The 10,376-nt window shown below is 39.8% G+C and overlaps 1 protein-coding gene across 3 annotated transcripts in view; it reads right to left on the bottom strand.

The window, feature by feature from the left end:
* Positions 1 to 10,376, bottom strand: part of LOC100744157 (myosin-7B-like) — a 19,457-nt gene that overhangs the window by 6,779 nt on the left and 2,302 nt on the right. For 2 of the 3 annotated variants that reach the window (XM_012381831.3, XM_012381836.3), the window contains exon 2: positions 10,301 to 10,369. In XM_012381831.3, coding sequence (XP_012237254.1) covers positions 10,301 to 10,369 — 69 coding nt within the window. Of the gene's footprint in view, positions 77 to 10,300; positions 10,370 to 10,376 lie in introns of those variants that run through there. The other variant, XM_033318808.1, reaches the window with a different exon arrangement.

Consider the following 10,376-nt stretch of genomic DNA (forward strand, 5'->3'; position numbering starts at 1 on the left):
CGGCTCGTCCATTCTCTCCGAGACTTTCGCTTTCACGATTGCTCGAGACGCGCGGTGCTCCCGCTTCGAGATCCAACAACGATCTTTGCCTGTCTTCCGGGTTGCCTGCCAACCAGCCCGCAGCCAGTCTCTACTCTGCTCTTCAAGAATCCGCCCGTCACGCCTTTCCGGACCGAATCTCCAGCGTCGTGTGAAACTGAAATATCGCAATGTAATTCTAGCCAGGTGTCGAAGGTACCGATCGCAATACGAGCCACCGATTATCTTCGGTTCTGCCTTTCGAACTCGCACACCATCGAAGCATATACCGAGCGGAGGACAAAAGTTCAGATTCAGCTGCTGAACCGAGTCAGATTCACTTCAGCAGCTGAACTATACGTCAGTTTCCAGGATATTCGGGCAAGACGATTCGATCGTTGACGATAGTCGTCCATTTGGTCGAAAGTCCGAATATCAAATATCGAAGATAACGCACACTGAGGGAACATTGTTTTCGACGATTCTTGGTTTCGTTGGTGGAATCGTAGAACGGTCGTTCGTTGCTCTTTGTTAAGCCAGAACCAACAAAATTCGCGGATGTGGCTGAGTAACGGCAGGTAACAATTCAGCTACTGTAAGAGAATTGTGAAAAATGTTCCTGGTAGAAATGATTTTAGAGAAAGTTACTATTGGTGAACCTTCGTCCGGCCACAAAATAGTCCACGATGACCGCAGAAATACATTAGCAGTAGTAGTAGTAGTAAATAGTAGTCTGGTCGAATGCATATTTTTTTTAGAGACAAATTGATAGTAGAAGTGTTTTTGTATCATATTATTCAGAACGATACGCAGTACAAAATAAGCGACATTTTTCATAAACGAGAAATACATCAATCTTTCTTACATTTCGTTTTATGTCTTGGAAACTATTTGTCATAGGTGAAAAAGTTTCGGTGGAAAGTTAATAAAACTTATTATCTGTAAAATGCGACCTGCTACGTTATTACAAGCTCAATCGTTAGGTTGGAAATTAGTAAAAAGCGCGAAGAAGTCCATTTTCTCTCAGTCGTAAAGCTCCGGTTAGAATTGTGGTACAATAATGCAATCGTACAGTCGCACAAACCGTCGAGGCTCTGTGACAAACGAGTACTACTCATACTAAGACAATTTTTATTTGCAAATTTTTTTGCAACGGAAAATTTTTTATTTGCAATAAAAAGCTTATTTCTCTTATTCTCCGAGCTTACACGCTATATAGGAAGACCTATATTTTGATATATAAGTAAACAAAAATATTGTCACTCAAATGGTAAAATACAACTTTTGCATTTTTCACTATATCGTAGTGGAACTTGTTCTACCGATTGCTGCAGTCAATTTAAAAAAAAAAAAGCGTTTCTCTAAACTATTAAACACCAAGAAATGAAATAGGTCTGTTTACAGTTTATTGTTTGCGTTACATGTGGGTCTTTTTTGATCGGAAAAATATTTACGAAACTAAAAATTGTGACTCATGGAAAAAGTATAAAAATAAAGGAAACGATTGGTATCATCTGTTTCATTGTTGAAGATTATCTAAAGTGTGAGATCGTACGATCATACCATTGTATCGACAATTTTGATTAAAGTTGTAAACGATTGGAGAAAAAAGGATTTCTTCGCGTTTGTTGCTAATTTACAAGCTAACGATTATGCTTATCATAACGTAACAGGTCTCATTTTACAGATAATAAACTTTATTAGCCATAACTTTCTACTGAAACTTCTACAGTCTTACAGACAGTTTCTGGGACGTAAAACGAAATGTAAGAAAAAGTTGTGTTTTTTCGTCTAATCGATATTTTGTTTATGGAACATCGAAGGAAAATTGTTTCCAAGTTGTTTACTTTCTTTCAAATATCGTTCCTAATCGCATTATGCGAAAACATTTGTATCGTCAATATGTTGCCGGATTTAACCCTCTCTGAGCTTAAGTCGCGTGGACCGTAGTATCAACCAGTCAGCTATCTTCGACGAGTATACTCGTCACGAAGAAATGACGATATTTCGTGTTGATGACGAGTCCTGTCGATAATAAAATGAAAAAATAAAACAGTCATTTCGTTACAATTTAATTCCATATTATAACAGTCCTAGCAGGGACTCAGTCCGATACCTGGGCATGACCCTAACGTGGAAGAAACACATCTCAGATAAAACGAAGCAACTAAAGGACAAACTAAAAAAACTCTATTGGCTCCAAACTAAACATACAGAATAAAATTACCCTCTACAAGACCGTAATAAAACCTGTCTGGACCTACGGAATCCAACTATGGGGAACAGCAAGTAACTCCAACATCGAAATACTACAACGCTTCCAATCGAAAACGCTAAGATCCTTAATAGACGCACCTTGGTATGTTACCAACGAAACCATCCATCGCGATTTCAAGATACCCACAGTCAAAGAGGAAATAGCAAAATACAGCGACAGATATAGCAAAAGAGTCAACAAGCACCGAAACCCCCTAATCGCTGGACTACTTGATACGACGGACCAGATTCGCAGGCTGAAGAGGCACTACCCGCTAGACCTAAACGCTAGATTCATTTAGTTATCCAAATTAAGCATATGCACTTACTTATAATACTTATAAATTATACCTATCTATAATAAGTATTAACTTATTGTCATATGCACTTACTTATAATACTTATAAATTATACCTATTTATAATAAGTATTATATGCGCCACGCCAGAAAAATTACTGAAAATTCTCAACGCGAGAATTGATTGTAATTTCAACAAATAAATAAAAAAAAAATATTATAACAGTCACACTGTGTTCGACAAGTATACTCGTCATCGCTTACTTTTCCCCATACATTTTAGGTACGCACCTTTCAAAGAACATACGGAATAGCACTATGGGGAACAGCAGCAATGAGCCATATAACCAAAATAGAGGCAATGCAATCTAAAATACTCAGAACAATAGCAAACGCGTCATGGTACGTTAGAAACGAGGACATTCGGAAAGACCTGGGAATACCAACGGTCAAGGAGGAGATTAACAGAAGTGCGAGAAGGTACGGAGAAAGAATAGCAACGCACCCGAACCGGCTGGTAGCGGAAACAGTCGGCGCATCAAACATAAAGAGAAGATTAAAAAGGAAACACCTAACAGATCTCACAAAGGACATAACCTAACATACAAACACTCACCGCACTAAAGAAATAAATCAATCAAATTCGAAGATGGTATCCCACTGGGACTAGCCATTCACATGTTATATTATTATACCACTAAGCTACAGTATGTTACAAAATGTCCTACTGGACAAATTGTACAATGTAAATAAATAAATAAAAGTTTACTCGGACGTCTACCGTTTACTGTTCATAAAGAGGTCGCAACAGCTAACTGGTTAAAGGCCAAGGATCAGTTGGCACACAGTTCAAGACACCTCAGCGCTTGTAACGACCATAGGCGTAAAAATTAAATAAAATTCTTTTGAAATATACCGATCGTGATACGTTTTTCTGTGAACCTTACGATGACGGATGTTTAATACGTTGAATGTGACGCCAGTTTTACAAGGTTTGACTATGTTGAAATACAGGTTGGTTGGTAACTGGTGGTACAAGCGGAAAGGGGATGATTCTACGCGAAAAAAGAAGTCGAAAATATATGTCGGAGATGAAAGGACACCGGAGCCGTCCCTCTGGAACTTCGGGAAAATCCGTAAAATCCGTATTTAAAGTTTACAGTCGTAATTAAACAATTTGCCGTCGTCCTGCCCAATTGTACTTGTTTGCGATTTATGATAATAAACTTGGGCTCAAGTTGGGCGACCATCAGTCGTCGAACGTAGCCGCGGTCAACGCTTCGCCTAACAAAGGTGTGGAATTATAGTATGACCCTCGTTACAAGAAATACCAATAGAGGTACTTGACAGTAAAACATTCCAACGGTTCCTTCGGACAATGAATACCTGATGTTGAGGCAGGTACACAGCACAAGTCCAGTTAGCCCGAGGACCCGCTATAAAACCTGGGTCTTTCCGGCAATTAAGATTTTCCAAACGGACAGACAGTCTTTGTCTCAAACTGACAAATTTACAGCGACGTCAATGTCCCTTACTTTCGGAACGAGGGCTATACCCGACGGATCCGATGATCTCGTGTCCTTAGACAAACCCCATCATAGTTTTCCTCTGTGGCATCATTGAGACGAAAATTCCTTCCTTCTTGAAATCCCACCGACGAAGGGAGCAGAGTCTGACGATCAGTGAGTTTGAGGTAGAGCAAGTATATCTTTCATCCCGTTGACCGTGGATTCGTCATCGAACCTAAGACCAACGTCACTAACATCGCAAGTGCCCAACCACCGCTGTTGATTGTCGAATCGGTGGTGTCCATACTCGTAGGCATCAGGCCGTATCTTTGTTATCACACAACGATGGCCAACTCCAAGGGAGGTCTATCAAACTCCCACAACCCTGTTCCTGACTCTTTTCCGACATATAGAATAAAATTTTTTTTTTAATTTTTCCATCGAGACAACGATCTACAGTGAGATCCGTTACAGCGAGACGCGATAAATTGCACGCGTACCGAGCGAAAATTCAAAGTCGATTTTCTCGAAAACAAAGCCTCGAACGAAAAATTGTTATTCTATATTTTCGACTTCGTTTTTCGCGTAGAATCACCTCCTTCCGCTTGTACCACCAGTTACCATCCTGTATTACATACAAAAGATATGTTACGGTAATCATTATTATAATCATCATTAATGAATTTATCTCTGTCTGAGATGACCGGTGACCTTCATGCCATTCGACGTGTTAACTTGAAATGCCACCAGGTTGCAAAAATATTTTCCCGCGTACCTTCGCATACTCGGTTAGCAGAATTTTTACAGATTTCAGGTTTTGAACCGCACGCTCTACGAATTAATTACTGCAAATGTCGTAACCATCTATTTGATGCCTTAACACATTGTTGACCGGCAATTTTACTGAGAATTATGTCACTGTCTGTTATTTCGTAATTGAATGTGAAGTAAAACAATATAAATTTTATTTATTATTCAACTTTTAATATTTCTTTTTCGTATGATAAACAGTGTAACAATCACCTACGTGTAATGGTACATACAGCTTTCGCAAATATATCTAGTTTCGCTGCGTTTTCATTTTGAAGAGCATACTCTACACGCTATAGTCGGTTTTATTTCTCTGCCAGTGACTATTGTTTCTAAGACGTGGTCTGACGCTGATGCGAAAAAAAAGCGCATCACGAGTTTACGCTCTGCCATGAAACATAACGTTTGGCCATGAAAACACGAGTTAACTCGTGACCGGTCAACAATGTGTTAATATTAAGGGAATATTAGAAACGAGCTACCCACGAAATACATGGCGACTTTTCTACGAGTACCAACACAGAGATACACGTGGAAAAACATAATTCTGGAAAGCATTCGCTTAGCTGTTCCGGACGAAACGCACTTTCCCTTCCTTTTCTATTCTTCTCTCTTTTCCTTCTCTCGTCGCAGTGACACAGCAAATCTCGGTTCAGTTCTTATCGAAAAGATCAGTGGCCATTACAAAGAACACTGCTCGCTGTACGAGTCTCTGTCTCGTCCATCGATGGATATTACACGAGGTTTTAATTTACGATCTCGATACATCTTGCGACCAGAGGCTGCCATACAATTGCAAATTTGGCTCACAGCCCAATGTGCCACACGTCTATTCAAATGGAAACTTTCGTCGATACGCAGCTCACAAAAAGAAGCGAGAAATCTGGACGCGTATTCGCGTGGCGACATTCGGCCGACAAGGGAAACTGCACGTATTGTTGGCGAGAACACGCGTGTTGCATAACACGAGAGTAAGCGAAGCGACCCGGTAAAGCTGGGACAACAAAAAATGTTCGACTTGCGTCGCTCGTAAATCGGGTCGTTCGTCGATGGAGAAATTGGCGTACGAATTAGACTACCGTTTATCACGAGCAGCGCTTCGAACAGTTTGCATAATAACGATTTTCCAGCGACTTTCTAAGCCAAGTATTCCAGTGAAAGGGTTAACGACGATGTGTATCGTCGCGACCAAAAATGGCGCAGCAACCACAAAAGGGCGTGTTATGCTCGTTTCTTGTCGTTTTTTGCCCCGAGCGGTGTGTGTTTTTTGCTAGGAGATCGAATATCTACTCTACTTCGCGATGTGCGTTAACGACAGAAAGCGAAGAAACGCGGGTCTTTTCGGGAACTCTGGTGAAATTTGTTTATGAAACAAGCAGAACGAAACATCGTATTATCGTCACGACATTGGTAAAAAGATTTGTCGAAAGATTTGTTCTCGAGTAATTCGTACTTCCCGTTTATCGATAAAAATAAAATATAAAAATGGAATTAATAAATAAATGACAAACCATGGAACACGACACTAAATGCAGCTCTGTAACGAATTACATTCGTGCCGTTTAATTTCCAACGACTTGTTAATTGCAACTATTCCACTCGTCTACGTGGAACGACTAACTCAACCGGTTAATTGCGTTCGACGTGTATACGCGTCAATCCACAAGTTTATTTCGTTGCGGTTGACGTGTATACTCGTCGTGCGAAAGAAAAAATTACCACTTATTGTAAGAACTGAAAATTTCGGTGAAAAGTAATACAAAGGACATTTAGTGGTATGTTTCCTTTGTGTATTTTATAAATGAAAAATCATTTGATTATTCTCTGCTGTGTACAATGTATCGCTTTTTCTAAATTGAGTTGATTATTTTCCCCGATGTATTCCCATTCGTGTACTTTATTATTTTTTGGCAATTTTTAAGTTCTTAATAGCGATGCCTTTTTCAACATCGTTTGGATCGTTTCTTCGCAAAAATTAATGATAGGAACATTTGCCCTACGTTCGATGTGTGTCCTTGTTTGATTTTAACTACGCAACGCGAATGGGATTTTTGAGATCAAACTCCGCGGTTTAACAGCTTAACTACGCACGGTTAATTATTTAATCGTAGAGATGTATATGGAATTGGTATTAACGCTAGCCAACTCGGCGAGAGAAACACAACAGCAAGGCGGAATTATTTTCCGACCGTTACCCGCCAAGACCTAGAAGCTAGCCTCGTTCCTTTAAAATACACTAAACTCTAAATGGTACAGTACATTTTCACGGTATGTACCTATTCTGCAACGAATTAAATAACCACGTACATAGTAGTTAGCTAGCCACGTTTTTTTCACGAATAAACAAGTAAATACCGTGATATCAATAAATCTTGCCAAAAAAAAAAAGAAAGAAAAAAAGAAGAAACCGGATTCCAATGCTTCTTTTCGTTAATCTCGAAGTTAACGAGCAAAGTTTCCAAGCGATTCGCCTGTATATAACGATCGCCGTTGGATATCTCGAAAATCTAAATAAAGACAGCCTCACACCGCGTTTCTTTATTTCGCAAGTGACAAGGTTACCCCTTTGCAGACCACAGACTAATTTCTTAAATTGGTCTCTGTGACTTATATATCTTAATTGGTACATTTACAATATAATGACGCAATCGTTTCATCGATGGGAAATCGAAGAGATGGAGAAAAACGGGTTTGCAAAAGTTCGAAGAAAATGGAATTAGAAAGCGAATGCTTTTACTTTATTCGTTTCTCCGAGACTCGATCCTATTTTTATTGTAATACGTATGTACGTATGTATTTCGGTTGACATGGATGATACACAATGGAAGGATAACGAAGACGGAGAAACTGCTCTCAAATATATCGCTATCTTTAGCTCTGTTCTTTTCTGCACAATGCCTGAAGAGCCAACCGATGGCGCTCGACATCGGAGGGGCACGAGTCAACGGTTACGCATCGGAGAACTCGTTGATCGTCGATTCCGATACCTACATATATTTAGCTGATCGAAACGATACCGGTAGAACTGGAACTCGTGCTTTTTCCTTCAATGTTGTCAACTCAATGAGGAAGCCTCTCTAATGAAAATACGTGTGAATTTTGTGCGATATTACACGTTCATATCGCTATTAAAATTGTATCGTTATTTGAGAGGTTAGGTCATCGACCAAATATCGATGAGACATGCCAAAGTTTAAAATCATAATGGCTGACAGCTCTCTAATGAAAATACGTGTGAATTTTGTGCGATGTTACACGTTAATATCACTATTAAAATTGTATCGTTATTTAAGAGGTTATATCATCGACCAGATATCGATGAGACATGCCAAAGTTTCAAATCATAATGACTGACAGTACTGTTTTAGTACGTATGCGAATCGCTTAATGCGTGAATATATATTCTGTAGCATATACAAATGACGACTGTGATAGGAGGTTAGCATGGGGCGTCGTGTTGCCAAAAATGAAAGTTATTTTTAACCTATTCACGATTCGTATTTTTACCATTGAACGTGCATTGCGCGTGAAATATTCGGTATCTGTTTCCAAGCATCTTTCGGGAGAATAAATTTCTTTGCGAGCGATAAAAAAAGAAATACCTAACGGAAAAGAAAAAAAGAATTCGTGCTCGCGCTTATGATTAATCATCGCAGTTTGTCTTATAAGTAACGAGGGTAAAAGAAGCGCAGCTATCTCTCTAATTACAGACAAAATTACTGAAGTTGTTGAAACCGAGGCGAGCTGATTAATTGCATTGATTAAATCGCGTTTTAAGTGGACGCCCGCTGGCTCCACTTCGGAGTCGTTCGTAATTTCCTTCGAAGCTGTTTTCATTGAGACCGTCTCGCGCTATTCTACGGAAGCCGCTCCTTCTTCATTAAAAATGAAACGCTCCTCGCTTTCCGTTTTTAAACACGTTGCGTGTCTGCTGCGTGCGCGCGTCTACGAATCAGATAGCTCGAATAGTTTGTCAATGATTCGACGTCATCGACTAAATCGAACTACATGCGACATAACACGACGTGACGCGACGCGACGCGACGCGACGATGCGAACCGGAAACGATCTTTCCTCTTCCGCGCGCATTTACGTGTACGCGTTCCGATCGACGATTTAAGATTTATGCTGTTCGTGATAAATCGAACAAATTCGTCGTCGCTGCCTTTCGTAAAAGCACGTTCGCAAAATTCACGAGAAGGTTTTTAAGTATTTTGATTATTCGCGAAGAGATATGCTTTAATCGTTTCTGTCGTAAGAACATCTAACCGTTTTAACTCGTCTTAATCTTGCCTTAACTAATTCTTCCAAATCGCATAGATTGAAATCGAAAATATTCAACCAAATTAAATCGGTAATCCCGTGTTTCGAGAATTCGACAAAAGCGTATTAATTACGGGTAGTGGAAAATTACTAACGATGTAGAAATCTGTGCGATTAATTATCGAAAAAGAAATTGAATCGCGCAGCTGCATCACTTTTTTCAAGTTTTAAACTCTCTCTTGTCTACCGATAAACAGAGCAATAATTTTATAGTCTGCTGGGGTCGAACATCGGCGTTAATACGAATACGGATGTTACGCATTTAATGTTTTAGGCATCGTTGCGAAGCATAGGAAATCTCGTAAAGCTCGTCTACGTTTATAGTTAACATACATATCCCGTAGTCCCGGATCTCGCGCCCGCGGCACTTGCAAATCTAGTAATATCAGCTTCGAAACGAGCTCCTCGGCTCGTAAATTATCGAGAAGCCGGTACACGAGTATTTCATTGGAATCTTTGGTTTCTTCCATTTCGATCGCTTTTATCGGTGCGCTTATTATACGGTTCGAGTATTCGCTCGTACACGACCTCTATCTTTCGGTCGAGGAAAGTAGGAATCGAAGCGACTCGTTTCAGGAAAAGATAGCAAGCTAAAAACATGCGTCCGATATCGGACAGTTTATTCACGACTTTCGACAAAAACCAATAGCTTAAAGATAAAAATCGGTGATATCATTGACTTAAATATACAGCGTGCTACGTCAATAGGTAAAGTCGAGAGATCGATGTTCACGAAACGTATCAATACATGTGGCATAGAAGTATCGACTGCCGAAAAAAAAAAAAGAAAAAAATGTGCAAACACCGCACCGGCGAGAAAAGCGATATCAAAGTACAGAAAGTGTTCAAAGAAAAATTTGCTTGGGAAGGAACCTCGGAAAGAAGTTGCCTCGTCGACTATCGATCGAATCATTCTGAAACGTTTCTTTTTATTTTAAGTTACGTAAACGAAACAAAGAATGTTCTAGCAGGAAGCTAGGCTCTGCATTAATATAAATTGTCACGCACGATAGCGACCAGCAATCTTACCCGATCTAATTGCACAGAATAAAGGATCGAAGGAAGAAAATGAGAAACGTGTACGAACCTGTAGAGATCATTTTCAGTGACGATGTCTCGGATGGAATCCTCTGGATCGATACGATCCGCTGGAAAACCCGCCG

Source organism: Bombus impatiens, unplaced genomic scaffold, assembly GCF_000188095.3.
Source record: "Bombus impatiens unplaced genomic scaffold, BIMP_2.2 scf_0019, whole genome shotgun sequence".
In the NCBI taxonomy this organism is placed as follows: domain Eukaryota; kingdom Metazoa; phylum Arthropoda; class Insecta; order Hymenoptera; family Apidae; genus Bombus; species Bombus impatiens.